Source organism: Bombus impatiens, unplaced genomic scaffold (genome assembly GCF_000188095.3).
Source record: "Bombus impatiens unplaced genomic scaffold, BIMP_2.2 scf_0135, whole genome shotgun sequence".
NCBI classification, from domain to species: Eukaryota; Metazoa; Arthropoda; class Insecta; order Hymenoptera; family Apidae; genus Bombus; species Bombus impatiens.
Genome location: NT_176554.1, coordinates 2,569,372 through 2,588,343, shown reverse-complemented (window position 1 = coordinate 2,588,343; position 18,972 = coordinate 2,569,372). Strand labels below are relative to the sequence as shown.

The following is an 18,972-nucleotide window of genomic DNA, read 5'->3' as shown; positions in this document are numbered from 1 at the left end:
ATTCCTTTAATTATTCTTTCGAAGAATCTTTTAAAAATATTATGATAATAATTTTTTTAAAAAAGATCTTTTTTAAATCTCTAAAAAATTAATATTTTATTCATTGCTTTTTTCATTGCTTAAAAAAGCAATAAGTTTATACATATATCTACATCTCGCAATGAAAAATCGTATCTCAATTACTTTCTACTAATATTATCTATCGTAATACAATGTTTACCTGTACCTCTTTCAGAATGTACAAATATTAAATATCTTCAGTCGTTTAAAATGGAGAAAATTAATCATTGAAAATAGTATAAAATACTTATATACATGGAATTGTATATTTTTAAGATGATGTATCTATGTACATATAAAAAGAAGTGTACACATCGGTTAAGTATGCGAATCGTGCCTTTTCAAGTGCCTCGTGAGACTAAACGCTTGAGAGAACAACTGATTACACTGATGACATTTATATGACTTTGTACCATTGTGTAAGATCAGATGTCTCTTCAAATGATTCGCAAGTTTGAATCGTTTCCCGCACAATCGACACTGATGTTGTCTAACAGTAGTATGGGATGCTTCATGATTCTTCAAGTGACTTGACTGCGAGAAGCGCTTTCCACACGCTTTACATTCGAATGGTTTTACCTTCGTGTGAATTCTCATATGTTCGGCGAGATTGCCTTTTTGAACAAAACATTTGTTACAGTACTCGCACTTATGCGGTTTGGCTGCTTTATGCGTTCTCAAGTGAATCTTTAAATTATAATTTCGACTGAATGTCTTGTCGCATATTTCGCATCGCATCAGACCTTTCCCTGTGTGAAGTCGTTCGTGAGCTTTCAGATTTTTCAATAAACGGAATCTCTTCTTGCAGCTGACGCATTCGAAAGCTTTGTTCTCCTCGTTTCTCCCGTTGCTATTGCCGCTTCGTCTGTGTGTTTTTAAATGTTCCTGCAGATAAGAAGGATATGCAAATATTTTATCACACATTTTACACGGGTGTACATTGGTTTTCGTGTGTAATCGCATATGAGCGTTTAGTTTGCTCTTCGATGAGTAACCTTTCACGCAATTGGGACACTTGAAAGGTTGCTGACCAGAGTGCGAGAATCGGTGTGTCAACAATTTAGATTTTTGAGAAAACGACTTGGAGCATACGTCGCATTTGTACTTTTTCGCCTGTAGCTGTTGCACATTTTCAGAATGTTCGCTCTCGATCTGCTGTTTGCTGTAATTAAGATTCGAAGAGCACGATTGATATCTATCGATACTCTCCCTGTTGTCCGTACGTTCGAGACTTTTCGCAAATCTTACACCGCGATAGACAGCTATATTATATGTATCCGAATCAGACATCGCTGTGTTTCTTACACGAGGGCTACCCTCTCGAACTTCGTCTCCCAAATCCATATTTTCTGGAAATTCCAAGTTTTGTATTTCGTTATTATCGTTCGTCGTTGACCTATGATAAGATAAGTTTTGGATAGTATTCCCGACGGAATTAATCGACCTCTCGTAACTCAAGTTTTGAGGAATTTGATTTGAATTCTCGCAGATATCTATATGCTCGTTATCGCAGGGCACTTCTATGCTTTCCGAGTTGTGGGTGATGCTATGACTTATTAATTGTGTTCTATTGGTGAACGTGCGATTGCACAAAGAACAATGTAACGCGCAAGCAGCTCGGCTAGGGTTTTCCCCGTTCGTTGGTATCATTTGCATCACGTTTGACCTAATCAATGGAGACAATTGCGTGTGTTGAATGCTCTCGTTGGTTAAATTAGAGCTCAGGTGACCAAAGTTAAGATTGAAGTATGGATTTTGTGATTCTACTATGTGCATATGTTGCATAGGTATATCGTCTTGGACAAAAGGTAAATGTGATCTGTTGTGGGCACAGAGCTCTTGGTAGGTCATAAATACTGCTCCACATTCTATACATTTCAAAGTCTTATGGGAATTTTGAACAGGCATGAAACCCTGATTTTGTTGATATAATTTGTAACCCGCTGCGTATGAAGCCAGACCAGAAACCTACGAATATCGATACATTTTCATTTTGCAAAAGTTCACGTTCCTTTTACAAACAAGGCACATACGTGCACTGATGAGGCGATCAGCTTTTCTTCTAAAATCTCGTGTAAAGTAAAAACATATTTCTTCATTTAATTTTTTCAATCACATGGGAATAATAAATTATGGATTGTAGATTTTCTAATTTTGGTATTACTTGAAAGAGCTGCTACAATAAAGTCTGAAATTCACTGAAATGCCAAGTTAAATTATAATGTGCTATGGTAAATTGAAAAATATGTGTTTTAATACACGTATACAGAACCATTCCCATCGGAAGCTGTGCTATTAGCATGCTTATACATGGTTTTATAAGAAAATCTGATCTTTGTCAATACTTCTATTCGTTGTTTTAAATTTGATTACCTTTAAAACTGCTTGTCTTAACGCTCTGTCAGCTGCACGACATTGTTCCCTGTATAATAGAGCAGATTCCGCTCTGGTTACACAACGGTCGCACATTTTTTCTGGAAGACCATCGCCCTGCCATACCTAATGAAATACGCATTTCAGACGCAACAAAATCAAATTTCGTATTCGTGGTAATCAAAAAATTGCGAATTTGAAAATGTTTATTACTTCGAGACAGGAGAGAGATCGCAATTTAGCAGCGAGAGACGACTCAGCCGGTCCCACGAACAAACAAACCATTTTGTCGCCATCCTCTCTTAGACAAGTACGGCATAATTTACCAATATTTTCGCTGTCAATTTCTTTCGTAACGATGAACATTATTATACTTTGACAGCTAACCTCAAAAGTTGATTTAAACACAGACGAGACACAGAGTAGACATGATATGCAATGCTATTTCGTGTTTCATGTTTTGGCGGTTACGGTTACCTGCCTACCTTACCATTTTCATATCACACGCTACCTTATCGATTCAATATAGCAGCGGCTCTAGTAGCGGTTTAAATTAAAATTAAAGTCTTCTATGAAATTATAACCAAGATATAGAAAAGATATTTTATAATCATAAAAGAAGTATAGAATTTTATACTGACACATAGGTTTGCCTCGCAAAATCACAACGCAATTTATGAACAATTCAAACAAATAAATTACGCTCGATGAAAAGAGTAAAAGGACCGACGAAAGGAACGAAGAGAGTAACAAAAACCTATTTCTGTGAATAAATATATCGATCAGATACATCGATCTTCATAAATACACTAAAACTAAGGCCATTTATTCTGTACTTAATTATTTTAAGATTTTAAGATTTTGTTAAGAGGTTAAGATTTTGTTTTAGCGTTTTCAGGCCGCGCCATCTATTCAGTGATTTGTCAGTAAGTAATAGATGTCGCCAAACGATCAAAATAGTTTTTACCTGGTACGTACGTATTATTTTACAGACAGGATCGTTTACCGAGATCTTGTGGTTAATGCCGCGCCGTTATTGAATGTTATAAATTGTATAAAATCGCTATAATTGAAAGGTGTAGAATATAATCTATGTAGATTTTAATATAACCTATTGTAGAAATGGGAACGTTAAACTTTATGATAAAGTTTAAATTCTATTTGTACACAATCGACAACTTCTTCTAAATGAATTGGAATAAGCTGGTTGCACGGAAAGGAAGAAGTTTACGTGTACGATATTGCATCGGAATCCGAGTAGGCAATGATTTGAAAAGTTTCGATAAAAGTAGACGGAGAGGAAAACGACGCCGCATCGATTGTACAATCGTGTGTGATTTCCGTTCAAAGCCGTCCAAAGCAATCAATGGAACACGTCGATGGCGAATACAGAGAGTCAACTCTACTTCGTTGTTCTTGCTAGAAGAAAATCTAATATTTCGTTCTCATGCTTGTCTGTCGTAAACTATGTGTACGTGCTACAAAACAAAAGAATTTTCATAGACATCGATCACAATCTACCGCGTACCCTATCGAATATATTTCTTTCCGGTTTGCTTGTTCTTTCCCTAGCTGACATTTTTCTATTCAGTTTTTAACCCATCCTTCTTTCTTTAACCTATTACGGGCCAACGTTGTATTAACATAACACTTAATTTATAATTTCTTTTTAGTTAATTCACATTTTGATTACGAAAATATCATCTTCGCTGCTATCTTTTTTCTTTCATTTAGATTCAATATCTTTGATTATTTAATGGGCCATTTTCTAATACATATTTTTTACATAATGTTTAGGCACTTTCAAATTAATACAAATATATAAAATACAGTTCAAATTAAGCTCTTTAACCTAATCTGATCTTATTTCAGGCGACCATACACAATTTATAGACATTGGTGAAACAATAGTTGATATTAATTAGTCTAAATGGTGAAACAATCGAAAGTGGATGAAAATTGAGTCTGTATAGACATCCGAGTTCAGTGATCCTAAATGCATCTGTTCCATATTTGGACTTTAGAACGAAATAAATGTGTATTTTAGCTACGTTCTAAAGTGCATATAGTTCTTATGGAGATTTTAACTGTCAGCCGTTTATCGCAGTTAAACGTGGAATTACAAAGTTCCATAAGAATTAGAGTTTGTTTCCAACTATGTTCTAAAAGTTTATATAAATTGTACCACGTGTCAATCATCCGTTACTGACACGCATGGAACAAGAGCGATACAGGTACTTTCCTTGATTTAATTTAAATTTAACAGAGAATTTTGATCGCCAGTTATAGCGTATAGTAAACAATTAACAATAGCGAAATATTCCTCTATCGTAGCGTTGAAGATATAATAAAAATATCTTTTTGATCGAATTGCACTAATTGTAGGTGTTCAAATACTTGTGTACCATAGAGTATATACCTCACTAGAGACGAAAGGATTAAGGAAGTCCGCTTTGCTGTGTTTACTATATATATAATTCCGACGAAAAGGTAGAGTAGCAGATTTCACAGCATTTGGAATTGTGGCAAATATTTCCGTAATTTGCTTTTCGGATTACCCCTTCCGATGATTTCAATCCTCGTCCATTAATTCTATCGTTAACGAAACGCGCGATTTAATTACCTACATTGGCCTGATAGAAATTCGATAAATAATATTACCACTGATGAAATATAGCCAATTAAATAAATAACATGGCATCGCGGTGCGGCGTAACGCGATCATAGAAACTTTACGATATAGGTGATCACAAAATGACGCAATGAAATCAACAATTTATGGATAAGTAGATGCTTATTACTCGTACATTGTATTCATTAAGGGGATCTTTAACACGGTAAACTACATTCTGGTACCCATATTTTTAGAATGCGATATTCTTCCGTTTGCTTTCGTTTCATTGACGAAGATAATTAGAAATCTTTTCATTTATAATTTTCTAATTACATTAAATCACAATTAAGCAAATGTTCAAATTTTTGTCTGTATTTCTGTCCGAAATTGGAAGAGGAAAGGCAGTTTGGCGAGAAACGAACGAAATACAAGGTAAACGAGTAAACTGATATGCTAAAAGCTGTTAAAAAGTTTACGCGCGTAATTGTAACGAGATCCATTAATGATCGGTTTTTTCTATCTCCTCACGACCACCTACGACCTACGCTTTGATCTTTGCGCAACTAATAACAGTCGAGGACACCAAGAAATGAACCGCGAATTGGATAACAAAGCTCTTATCGAGCTGGATGAATTCATGTTTCATGCTCCTATGTAAACGGGAAGGAAACGAGATCAGAAACAGGCCAATTAACAATTGCAGTTACAGATTCTAGAATTCCATGCACAGCCTACAACTGATTAGTCCGATAATTTCGTTTCGTTGCCTGATCTGATGTTACAAGTTGTTTGGTGTTCCTTTGGCCCAGCTGAAAAGCTAACTGTGCAATACATAGGCGAAGATTGTTTCACGGTAGCTAGTGAAAAATAGCTTTTGGAGAAAGCGAGAGGTTCGTCGAGCTTTGGTTAGTCGTGTCCTTTGGGAATACGAGCAACAATAGGTTTACGGGTCGACAAACTCGGCATATCCACTGTCTATCGATTAACAGTAGAATAATCAAAATTGGTGATAAATGCAACACTGTCGTCATGCGAATAATTATCATCGATCATACTTTCGAAATACGACAATGAACGTTTAGCGTAGTTTCTTCCCTTTATGCTCCCTGTGCATTTTTACTTGTAGTTCTTGTGTAATGGTATATACATAAATAATAAATATACGAATAAGTAGTAAAATATATTATTGCTATGTCTTTTAATAGACAATTTAGATCTATAGCCTGATGATTCTGTAAGAAGTTAGTGAGTGTTGCTTCTAATTACTAATTTATCATTAATTTGTACATTTTGGTAAAATTCACATATTGTTATTACGAATCGCCCAAAGTGCCTGGACAACTATATGTATAAGCGTTAGTGTATGTACGTATGTACATTCAGTTCAATTGGTTTTCAGGTTGGAACCGATGAATCTTCTAGATTGCTTTATGCCTTATTACTCTCTATGCGAAAAGGTGTGGCCCATTATAGGCCAGCTAAAGAGCACTCTTAATGTTTTCTGCAAATCATTTCTTACGATCCAGTATTACGGTAGATGGGAAATTAGCTTGCTTCGATCGTGAGGGGAAATATTGATTTTCTCGTTTGCGTAGGAATGTTATACCGATACGTATACAGATAAAAATTGCGCAAGAGAGATGTTCCTGCTCTCAGAGCATTTCCATTAGTAAACTATATATGTATTTATGCGCTTAACATGGCGTTGGTTGACAACAATTTTAAAACTGCATCCCTGTGTAAAACAAGAAGGTTGATTTAACGTGCTTTTCTCTTGTAGTCTGCATATGCAAAAATATTCAAAGTAAAGCACTTGTTATGAGTCATATTAGGTCATCTTGTAACTAATGCAGCTTCTCTTCAAAGCTGAACTTAAAGCAATGAATGTCGCTATTATTGCAGTTTTACTGAAATAAGAAAGTTAAGAAAAATATGAAGGATTGTTGAAAATTTGTTAAAATCCAACATTGATCAAGTAGCAAGTAATTTTTAATTTTCACCCAGTATATGAGAAATGGTCGCGTTACTTGTGGAATGATCTAATATTTAAAACGTAACAAAATAAATTTAATTTACGTTCTACATTTAATGTAAAACAAATTAAAATTCTATTTCTTTAGTTGTCCTCATAAAAATACGAACGTGCATAAAACCTGGCAGTCACAAATTTCTTTTTTTACAAACGCATTAACTTTCCGAAAATCAGTATTCAACAAAAACCATAAGCAAAAGGAGAATAATAGTAGCCAATATTTTATGGTCTGTGCTCTCGCTTACGTATTGATGCGTAAGTAATATTACAGAGAAAAAAGAACTCGCGAAACTATCGAGTTGCAGCATCGAACAATTATGATTCACACCTCGTGACATTCTTACACTTTTCCAACTGAAATGACGTGGCAGCATTTTTTTATCGAGGAATTTCCGTGAATAAACATCCGGACAATCTTGCACAATAATTTATTAACTATATTATATAATATCAGTGAATGAATAGGTTACAAGGTATAAGTTATGAACTTCCTTTTTACAATTTCACAATTTTTTATCAAATAGGATAATCGAATGATTCGAAATTTGTAAAATTTCATTTTCATTTTTCTTTATCAACAAACTGTTTATTACTATTCAAAGTATTTATTAATATTGATAAACTTATTCTAGTTATGTATACGAGGAAACTTGTTAATGTTAATACCTTATAAATTGTGACTTGTGAAATTTCATGAATAATATTAGTTTAATTGTGCAAGTGAGCGTGGAAGAATAGAAATGTGATGTTTGAGGAGTATTTAGCTTCCTCGAGGCGAATCTGTACTCCAAGTAAGAATCAACCGTGCGACCGTCATTGCGCGACGTGGGAATGCAAAAGTAGATAAGAATGATACCGAGACTACCTCTTGTTAGCTCTCGAATCGTTACGAAGCTCAACTATACGAGATAACCTCACCTTTGTAGCAAGAGTATAAGAATATGGCAGTGGATGTGACACGAGGAGTTTAAAATCAGACACCGAAGCGTGGACACTTGTAAAGCTATATTTCATTTACAACTTTTTTCGTGCCAATTTGCGTTATTACTTTTGACTACTCTTTAATAGATTGTGATTATGCAAGGAAACCCTAAAGATATCTCTAATATCCTTTCTGTTCTTATTTCTTCTCTCACATTGATTCCACAATTTCAAAAAATTTGAATATTATGACTAACTATCTTTTCTCAAATCATTGAAATTCTTTCGTACGTTCGACTTGTATCTGTAGTGGATTTGCAAAGTGGATGTCAACTGTTATTGTAAATACATTTTGTATATTCCGTAATACACGTGTAAGTTGTTTACCTTGTTTTTCATTTATAATTATGTCGTATTTTCGTATTTTCACTGTTTCGTCTTTAATAGATTAACTTTGCCGCAGTTCTTGATTTTTTCATGTCCCAACCTCACTTTATACACAGCTCAAAAAGAAATTTGTAGTATTTTAAGAATATCTTCAGCGTAAAAGTCAAATAAAAAGTCATGCATATCAGACAATAACAATTCTTTTACGTTTTCCTTAAATTTGAAATGTTTCCCAACGATAGAAAAATATGATTAGGTTAGGGTTAAACTTACGATTAGTGAACTGAAGTTATTTGAGATTCTCTGGAACAATATTTCCTACGAAGTACTTCGTGCTTGAGAATCTGACAATCAATATCGATATTTACTTACATCGATTCGATTCGATTCAACGCTCTTCGCTTTTCATTGATTTTTATCGCCTTTTTCTATCCGTCATACACCACATAGCGTTCGATGGCCACGTTCGCGGCAACAGGTAGATAACTGTACAAATACGACGCGCCGAATTTCTTCGAAAAATTTGGTAATTATCGAGTAATTGTATTATCTCATCTAGGTATAACAACCTGACGATTCATTTAGGAATGATGCAATGCTGTATTTCCAGAAATGTATTTCAAAGAGTTGTTCCATTTCGGTCAAGCGCAAAGTGCAATTAAACAGAACAAAAGGTAAATAAAATAAAAGATAAAGAAGCACACAAAGGGAACGGAAGAAATAATAATACACTAGAATACCATAGTGAGCTCCACTAATTTCTTCAACGTAAATGTACAGCGAATACAATTATGAATTTCTAACATTTTACTATACCCAAGATACTTACATTTCGTGTCACGAGTATTACGTTAAATCGCATTTTCAATAAATCTATGTATACAAATGGAAATGGAGCAAAAAATAAGAAAAAGTAAAAGCACGAGGTTCGACGAATCGTCTATTCGTTCCTGGAAGATCAACAAGTAGTTAGCAAGTGGTGGGAGAAGGTCTGTTTGTATGCTGGCGATGGGATTGGTAATGCGGGGTCGGAGGAGAGGGGTTTGATCAGCGGCGAGTCGGCACGAACTATGGACTAGCGGGGAGGTAGGGAAACACGGGAGAGGGGAATTGTTAAAGTGGGGAAGGGGCGCGAATGGTAGGGACGGTATTCGGGGCAGGCGAGCAGGCAAGGAAGCAAGCAAGCAAGCAGGCAGGCAGGCAGGAGGCAGGCAGGCAGCGAGTAAGCTGGAAAGCACAGGGTACCGCGAACGAATCGCGCGTCCTCGTCGTTCAGTCGGGTAGGCGCGTTTCTGCGGCGTCGGTCTTCCGAGGGTAGCGTTCGCTGGTGTTGTCTTTTGGTTTATCGTTTGTTCCTTCGAGTGCAGTGTGTAACGGGTGTTTTGTTCACCGTGTGACGCGAAGAAACGCAGAGAGGGAGGAGGGGGAAAAGGAAACTAAGGATCATGAGAACCATGTGCACCCGTAGTGATGTACTTTAGCGATCGTTGAAAGTTTTCAACGATCAAGGAAAGGAATTCGTATTGGTGATAAACGTACGAGATAGACAAGACGAAAAAGGAGCGACAGCGTGGTTGCTCCGGCCGGGACATCCAGCCAGGAAGCCAAGGGAAAGGACCAACGAGAGAGGAAAAGGGAAACATGTCGCGACAGCATGCTAGCAGGCACGTTATACGGGCCTGGGCGAGGCCTCCGCATCTTTTGCTGTCGTTCCTGCTTCTTTATGGAGCTCTCGGTGAGTAGATCGTGTCTTTCAAAGACTATTATCGTGATGCTTTTCTACCTGTATATACGTGCGTGCTCGTACACGCTTGTGTGTGTACACGCAAGAGCGTTTGTGAGTGTAGTACTCGCATGTGTCGAGAAAACGAGAACGGTGCGTGTGTTTATAACGTTTTGTCCTGCAGCGCATGCGCGGTTATTCGTAGTCCGTCGACGAGGCCAGTCGTGCAATAGGGTGGGGGGAACTGGGGCCTTAGGCCGCGTTCATAAGATAAGTATATCTCTGAGAGGCCTCTCGACGCTTAGAAATAACGTACGAATCGGTATGCGTTTTCTATCCCAATCTCTCGTTTTCTTTCAATAGAGACTACTCGATTAATATAATAATTTCGAAATGTTCAGGGCAAGTCGGGTGAATGTATCTAGATATCAATCTTCTCGTACAGTTTTATCCACCGACAGGTTTAGTTAACGAAAGGAATGTCTGGGAACGTGATAAGATGTTGTCGGTTCGCATCGAACGCTCGAACCATGTCTTCTTTCCACTTTCGTAACGCAAAACCAGTAGCAAGGTTCTGTTTTTCTTGGTTGGAGATATCGGGTAGCAAGGTATAGCGTCGACCGATACGAAATGCGTACCCTGAGAAAACTGAGGGAACCAAGTTACACTCGTAGCGATACTTTGATAGAAAGGGTGCGCCTTTGCCCGTGAGAAGCTTCCAATATTTCCTCAACTTCTTTTTTTCCTTTTACTACCTTGCGTTCTTTTCAATGAACAACATCCACATATCACAAGATCGTAAATTTATAACTCTATCATTTAACAAATCGAAATAACACAATAAGCAAAGAAATAGGATTTTCGACGAATCGATCTCCTGTCGATACGTTATTGCGTGTGACGATGAGACGAGTGGGGAGGTATAATTGAATTTAATTGTAGCAGTGGGAGGAAGCGGAGATGAGACGGAACGCAAATTCTTTCTATCGAGGTCTATTGAAAGAAGCTGATCGCCAGGTCGAGAGAAACACGTTAGCTTTTTATTAAGTTTAATCGATGCTAGATTCGTTTGAACGTGAGACGTCGGGTTGCGCGGCGGCAATCAGGGTCGCGTTCCATTTCGCCGACTTGGCCGCATAAGGATTCGGTTGGAGGAGATTCGAGAGAGGCCTTCGAGGAACCTTACTCGGCGTAATCTTAAACCACTGCCAACCGATTTCAAAGTGCTCTCTTGGTACATTCCTCGGATTTTTCCCTCCTTACCCTGCCCCTTCCATCTCTCTCCTCTCCTCTCGTCACCATCTCCTTGTCCCCGTCTGTCAACCCTCTTCTTCTCCTCCCCCACACTTTCTCGCTCTAACGTTTCTGCTCTTTTCCTTCTCACGAAAGAATGCAGCTTAAGCTGCAGCAGTAACAGCAACGTCGTCGCGCGCGCCACGCAGTATGGCTTCTCTTTTTTTTCCTCCTCTCTTGTTTCCCTACCAGTCCATTTTTTTCCGCCTTTGTTGTTCGAGATTCTCAAACACCGTCGTGGACCGTGAACCGAAGTAAACAAGTCGATTCGGATTATGCAAAATGTCAAACGACAAAAACTGATTCGTGAATTACCGACACCGTTGACGCTACCAACGATACCAACCACCGATGCTACCAACCTGTACAGCTTTCACTTTTCCTGTTATTCTTTAGCTTTAAGTTTTCGCTGTGCTACTCTAGGAACTAAAAGCACTTTGCTATGCTTGTAGAAGAGGCACGTTTTCACAAAATATAATATATTATATATCGATAAATTATAGCAATATATATTATATAGCAATCGATTCTTTTAATGCGTATATTACGAAAATGTCAAAATTATTCTGCGATAGATTATTGTTATTAAAATATTTTATTATAAAAATATTCGTATTTTTCAACGATGACGGATAGATATGTATTGATTGCATTCTAGCCAATGAAATATCATACGAAGATCGCAAGAGAAAAATATGATAAATTACAGTTTAAAATTCAATATGTGTCATTCAATTTTACATTTATTCAACTTTGGTATTAAATATATATCTTCGTCGTTGTCCCGAACATTTCGAAAATATTGATGTAACACTATGCCACTGGTTTATTATGAAACTTTGTAAATGTATAATCCACATATTTCTAAAAGGATTTGTCACTTTTTTTCTGTGTGTACTTCATATTAAAATACCTACGTAATTCGATATAATAATCGATTCCATTCGTTATTATCAAGAAACGCGCTAATAGTTTTATATCCAATAAAAATAAACAAGGGAAGTGGAGTTTAGTCGATTTAGATCAATTTCTGGCCAACAAAGGTAGAACGAGATAATTTTCGACGAGTCGATTTTTTCTAATATCTTTAATGCTTGAATTTGAAAATAAATATAATATGAATATTACTTCGAATAATCCAAAATTGATTATCAATAGTGTTTTTTCCTATTAAATTAGATAGAAATTAGATACAAACATGTTGGTTAATTTTAGAATTTTTCATTGTTTATTTTCCCAAGACTTTTCTACTCGTTACAGCGAATTGATTGATGTGTAATGTATTACATTTCGTAGAACGTGGCTTTGTTAAAAATATGCTAACTATTTTTATACATAGATCGTAGCAGTGTTTGCTAATAAAAAATATCTAAACATTTATATATTTGAGGTTAGGTTGGGGTCAGGTCCAAACTAAATATGAGCTACGTCCGAATAATCGAATAACAATGCTTTTATCTGACAGACAATTTATTTTGGCCTATCTTATAAAAATCAATATTAAATAGAATAAAAAACGTAACGCTTTATTTCAGTTTCTATTCTTATTTCTCCACCTTTTTTACGAGCGATTGTCCCCAAATTTTCCATCAATCAATTGTCTTGTCACTCGGCGTTTTGATAATTGACCCCCTTCTATATAATTGCTTAATTAATGAAATATAATAGAAATTAGTCAAGTGCTTTTACCAAATGATTGTTCTATATTTCTAAAAGCTTATATATATAAATATACTTACTTATTACGTATACTCTCTTCATAATGAAAGATTTAAGCGTTATTTATAAATTCCCTTTTATTTTCTTATCTATTTTCATTGATTTGTCCGTACGATGCTTCAATTCCGACTTAGTATCGTTTTGATTGCGATTGTATCGAAGTGAGTTCGAAACGGCGCGGGATTTAAATTGGAAAACGTACATAAATATTACATTCGGAATTTGTACTACGCTAACTTCTATCGAGATCCGTTTCGTTCGAGCCTCTGTTCGCCCGAAGGAAGTCTGCGTAAAAACGAGTACTTTAAAGAACGTAGTTTCCTCATTTTGTTCTGTCATAGAAGCGCTTTTAAACTAGGTTGAGATTACGTAATGAAAATCCCGCCTTCGATTATCGGACCTTTACGTGCCTATCTAACTGACGAAACGGGTTCGCCTGTGTTTTGCATACGTACGTCGCTCTGTGTTCGTACCTTTGCGTTGAAAATCATCGTGTGACGTTTGTACGAAGGAGAATAAGAAGCATTTTAGCTTGAGAAAATTGGCGATTTTCTGAAGAAACTCTGCCAAAGAAGGGAAGGGAATGGTCGGGGGATAAAGTAGATTTAGCAATGTAAATAGGCAAAGAATCACGCGATTCGAATGTAACTCTCGGTAGTAGTCGGTTCAGCGAGTTCAGTCGATTAGATTCGAATCTTCTGAGATTCGTTCATCCTCGACGCATTGGTTGGGGAGCCAAATTTTGTCACTGGTCATCCAGTATGACCGAGATTCCTTTCTCTCGATACTTTAAAATGACCACACTGGTGAGTCCACACTGGTGTCCCAGAAAAAATCATTTGTCGTCGATTACTGAAAAAAGGACCAGTCACTGATGGAAATTACTCGAGCAACTACTCTGCCTGTAACGTGTTAACTGTTAAAACGTTGACTGCAGATGACGCCAACGTGGCGTCACCCGTCTCCGGGATCAACCGGGCTATGACACTACCATATAGTCATCCGTGCTCAATGACTCAACATGTTACCGTGAGCACTAGAGATATCTAGATAATAGTGTTCGTAGCTATTTGGACAATGTTCACGAACATGTACAACATGGTCAATTGCCGGGGAACAGTAAGCAAACAATTAATAAACGGGCAAAAGAAATTGTTCACGAACAGCAGCGTAAAGACGCACCTGTGCGGACTGATAGCGCCAAACAACAATTTTATTTTTAGTTGGTAAATTAAGAAGGATAGGTTTTTGACTGAAAATAATATATTTGAACGGCAAATGAATGGCTAAGGATGCAGGGTAAAAGGAAATAACTTGCAAGGAGCAACGTGATCGGCGAAGAAAGGACCGGCTGTTCCATGGTACACGAGGAACAATAAAGATGTAGAGAGAAACGAGGAGCATGGGGGGAGGAAGGAGGACGCAGGATCACGGTTGGAAGGAAGGAAAGAAAGGGAGCGAGGACAGCAAGCAAAGAGGAGAGAATCGAGAGGACAAAGAGCGGTGCGTCGGGGTCGCCGGCCGTTTCTCGTAGGTGTACAGCTTGTACAGGGAACCACCGAGCTTTAGCGATCGCCCACTAAATTTTTTAGCGAATCTCCAATTCCTTCGCATCGACGATTCAGATTATAAGGTATCAAAGGAGATTATCGTACGCGCGGAGACACGTGGAAAATGTACGATAAAATTTGTTCACGAGAGATGTTTCGTTTCCGATCAGAATAAGGCAGAAAGTTGATCGTAGGCGCGTACCAGGCCAATTCTTACCTAAACGTGTTGGTACTGCATTTTCTTGAAAATGGAGGTACAGAGCGTACGCTGTCTCGCCGTGTACATAGAACAAGAGTTTCAGTTTCATGGAATCGCGAAACCTTAAATTTTTCATTTCTGCAATCCACCGAATATTGTTATAGTATATATAATAGCGTATTTGCGTATAAATTACGTGGCTATAAAATATATAACCAAATATATGCATAAAATGTTCGTATCAAATATACTTATAAAATGTTCGTAGGAAAAAGTTATATGGAACTTCGGCATAGTCCAATGTGTACTATATCTCGTGTACAGCATGTACACGCATATACAGTAGTATTCGTAAAAACTCTAGATTCTCTATTTTTCGGAAATTGCTCTCCGAAGACATAGCTACCGTAACATAAGTTGCAAATAAATTTTTTTTTAAAGACTTTTTTAAAGATTTCGATCAAAGACTCGTCTATGTTTTCGTTTATAAAGCGTCTAATTATTGCGCGTACCATACGACTAGATTTCTATTCTGGAAACTTAAAAATCAACGTAAAACCGATTTTGCGACTATGGAGAACATAAGAAGCAAGACGAGATCGAAGAGACTATTTCTTGGCGCGTATTTCCAATCGAAAAATTTCTAGTCACCGCTGCGATCGATCTACAATCGTTCGATGATACAGTCGCGAGGAATGATCGCAGCCTATCGTCAGTAGTCCCTCGATAGTGATAAGCTACAAATATTGATAGTGATCTGTGATAAAATGGAACCATCGTATACAGGGTGTCTGGTAACGTGCGATGTCATTTCCAAGACTTGATTCGACATGCAAAAAAGAATGAAAAATTTCATAACGGCATACGTCCTGCTTTGTTTCGTGATATGCGGTGGATTTTGTATTGTAATAAGTATATGATCCAGCTGTATGAGCTCAACTCTCATTCGATTTCAATTTATTGGATTTTTATTTGCCGGGGATATTTTGAACTGCGTTGTGTACGTGTACGCAATTTCTATCGGAAATGTTAAAATACTTCGATACAAAATCGAACAAGTATTTCAACAAATTTCAGAAATATCAGGAGATATCGGAAAGAGTAATCAACAATGATTGGAGTGTAAACAGCGATGCGCGAATGTTTATGTATTTATGGAAAATTTGGTTATACGGAATGTAGGTAATACGCAGGTATATAGGAAATGTCGAAAATAAAATACTCGTAATATTTAGATTCAAGGGACGAACGATTTTTATCTACGTTCTATTCTTTTTCTTTTTTTACTTTAGCGATGGGCATAGAAACAGAAATTTTCATAAACATCGGTAATCGGATACGGGATGACAGAACGCAAAATTTTGTTATGTTTCCTAAAACAAAGTCAAACGTGAATCCTTTTCGTATACTGAATCGGTCTTTGAAATATCGGCTGTAACGTTACGAGACACCCTGTGTTGTATAGCTTTCTCGATACTCGCCAACGCTATCTCAGCTTATCATCGTTAAAAAAAAAAATGGCGTAAAAAGGTATCGGTGTTGTTTGTCTAGTTACGTTTGCTCGATAAATCGATGCTCGTAAGTACGAAGAATTAAAGAGACAATAAGACGAGCAACGGTAATCCAAATTCCAACTATATACATACATACTTTCTGGGAAAAAAAGTTTCGTTCTATTTCATCGTGCCGCGCTTCGTCACTCTTCGTACTTTCTCTCGGATGTCTGCATCGTTCGAGCGTTGATCTGGAAGTGTAGAAGAAAATCACACGTTTGGGAGCCGCGTTGCGCCACTTTGGTTCTCTTGACCTGGTCGTAGGCAAAGGACGAACGCGTACATGTTCTTATTCCAATTCGCGTAATATCGTTTGAACGGTGAAACTTTATTTGTCTAAAGCCATTCGGAGCAAACGGTTCGTATACTCGAAGTTCGTATAATAAAAATTGAACGGGTTGTTGCGATAAGAAGGCAGCTACGTTTTCCAATAATTCGAGCAAATCAAAAATCGACGTAAAACTAACTGCGAGTCAATCATTCTTTCGAACATGCTATAAATTAACCACGTGATAGCGTTAATTAAACGCGCTTCGATCTCACGCCCTCCAAACGATCGCGCAACTCTTACTTTACATTTCCAATTCGGTTTCGCGCGTGGAATAACCTCCTCTCGATTATCTACTTCTGTCTAGATTAGGTTTCCAATCTCGATTTTTTCCAATATGCAGCCTCTAACGCAATTTCGTTGTTCTTGCTTCTCCGTGGCATTTTGACTCATGGAATCATCCTGACCTAGCCGATGTCGCCAATTTATGCCCGCGATGTACTCGTATAATAGCAATTCACATTCAGATTAGCCGATTCAATTAGCAGGAGTCCGTGGAATCGGGCAAATGCGCCTTTACTTGACGAGTTCTCAAACTCGATTTTCTCGAATACGAAACGACTCGACGCGATTTTATTGTTCCAGACTCTCGTCTGGTTTTCGGCTACGTTTTACTTGATTCGCTGCTCGTCTCGCTCGTACCACGAATTTAGCCTCGCTATGTTTAATAGTCATTCGCATTCAGATTAGCAGATTCAATTGGCGGCGATTCATCGAATTGGACGCGAACTAAATTTTCATTCCTACAAATGGAGTTCCACCGATATAGTTGATTCCTCGTTAGACTATTTCGGTCGGCTTTGACAGAAGGAGAAGAGGCAGAAGAAAGGGAAGACAGGAAAAATCGTAAACAAGAGGAGCAGACACGCGAAGATCACGCTGTCTCACGCCGGCATTAATTCATGTCACCCGTATTATTATCGCCGAATCCGTTCTAATTGGCTGGATTTAGAGGTGGAGGCTATCATGTTTAGAACTGTACTGGCTGGCTGCCGTCCGTCAGAAACGACCGCTCGAACGCGACGATGACGTCCATTCCGAGCGAAATACATTTGCATTTGAAAATCGTTCGGCGTCGACTGACAGTCGTTTATGATGAGCGTGATTCGTGACACGCGCGTGCAAGCGATGTGATTCGCGTGTAGATTTTCGGAGCGCGTGTCCCGTTTCCCATTTCCCATTTCCCGTCTAACGATCGATCGTCCTGAGCCGTTGCCTCGTCAAAGCATACAGTATTCTTCGTTCGTTTGATTTTTCTCGTCGTTCCTTTTTCCCCAGAGGAAACAACGAGAAAAGAGGAGATTGCGGCCACAATCGATGTGCGGCTATCAGAGATTATTTCTTTTCGTTGCTTTCTCTTTTCGACCGACAAATCGGAGAATACGCATTTAACGTCGCAAATAGCGAGTAATTAATTTCGATACGTGATATTATATCGAGATTTAGTTGGATAATCGTTGTCGAGCCTCGAGATAACTGTCAACGATAGCGATAAAACGTTAAGTAAGTTTCAGTGAAATAGGAACACGTTTGAGCGGAAAACTCGCTGAAATGGTTTGCTTTAAAACGAATTTAACATCTGTCCGCGTTGCTGTTATTCTCGGGAAATGGTTCGCAGTTTGCTTTATTGAAATTTCTTCGCCTTTCTCGTATGTTTGTTCGTTGAACGTTTGATAACCAGATGATACAATTTTGCTGTTGGTATTTAACCAACGTTACGTTCTTGGATTGTTCGCCGCCACAGAAACATTCTGCTTCCATTGTCATCGAGGATATTCTAACCGATCCATCTTCCGAGCTAATCTTCCAGTACACGTCTCTACAAATTGTCTCTTCCCTGGCGAAGTTTCATCGACAACTACGCGAAACCGAGCGATAATCAGCTCGTAGAACTTGTTGCGCGTCGATATCTTTATTAACTATTCTAACGGATAATCGACATTTGAAAAAGAAATCCACGTAAAACGTGATTCTCGTTATTTAATACTATAACTATCACATCAGTCAAATCGACTGTAATGATTTTTGCAGAAAGACACGATAACTAAAGAATAATATAATGAACTTTATTTCGTTTTTTATGTATTCAAACTGAAAATAATTTTGTATCAAAGCTTATACCAATATCAGACTTACACCAATACCAGTGAAGACGAGTGGTACTTGTCAAAGTGTAAAAGGATCCTGCAATCTGTTTATCGAAGGCCAATTAACCAGTTT

The 18,972-nt window shown here is 37.7% G+C and overlaps 2 protein-coding genes and 2 long non-coding RNA genes across 5 annotated transcripts in view; 2 read left to right on the top strand and 2 right to left on the bottom strand.

Annotated features, from left to right (window-relative positions):
- Nucleotides 1-68: 68 nt before the first annotated feature.
- Nucleotides 69-2,978, bottom strand: LOC100742744 (zinc finger protein 600-like). The gene is made up of 3 exons (XM_012381752.2): nucleotides 2,647-2,978; nucleotides 2,434-2,559; nucleotides 69-2,028 (listed from the first exon to the last, which is right to left on the bottom strand). Exons 1-3 carry the CDS (start codon nucleotides 2,797-2,799, stop codon nucleotides 379-381), a joined length of 1,929 nt encoding a protein of 642 aa, XP_012237175.1. The 5' UTR covers nucleotides 2,800-2,978; the 3' UTR covers nucleotides 69-378.
- Nucleotides 2,979-3,253: 275 nt separating this feature from the next.
- Nucleotides 3,254-6,176, top strand: LOC105680337. Its single transcript, XR_001102041.3, has 3 exons — nucleotides 3,254-3,904; nucleotides 4,306-4,667; nucleotides 4,819-6,176. It is a non-coding gene; the product is annotated as an uncharacterized LOC105680337 (long non-coding RNA).
- Nucleotides 6,177-6,728: 552 nt separating this feature from the next.
- On the bottom strand, nucleotides 6,729-9,455 carry LOC105680336. Of its 2 annotated transcripts, none has more exons than XR_001102039.3 (3): nucleotides 8,388-9,455; nucleotides 7,998-8,304; nucleotides 6,729-6,782 (listed from the first exon to the last, which is right to left on the bottom strand). It is a non-coding gene; the product is annotated as an uncharacterized LOC105680336 (long non-coding RNA). The 2 variants fall into 2 exon arrangements; XR_001102038.3 differs by lacking the exon at nucleotides 6,729-6,782 and having other exon boundaries at nucleotides 8,115-8,304; nucleotides 8,388-8,985; nucleotides 9,128-9,455.
- A 122-nt stretch (nucleotides 9,456-9,577) lies between these two features.
- The window catches only part of LOC100741934 (DE-cadherin), a 92,704-nt gene continuing 83,309 nt past the window's right edge, over nucleotides 9,578-18,972 (top strand). Inside the window, exon 1 of the mRNA XM_012381701.3 lies at nucleotides 9,578-10,122. Coding sequence (XP_012237124.1) covers nucleotides 10,029-10,122 — 94 coding nt within the window. The 5' untranslated portion in view covers nucleotides 9,578-10,028. The remainder of the gene's footprint in view (nucleotides 10,123-18,972) is intronic.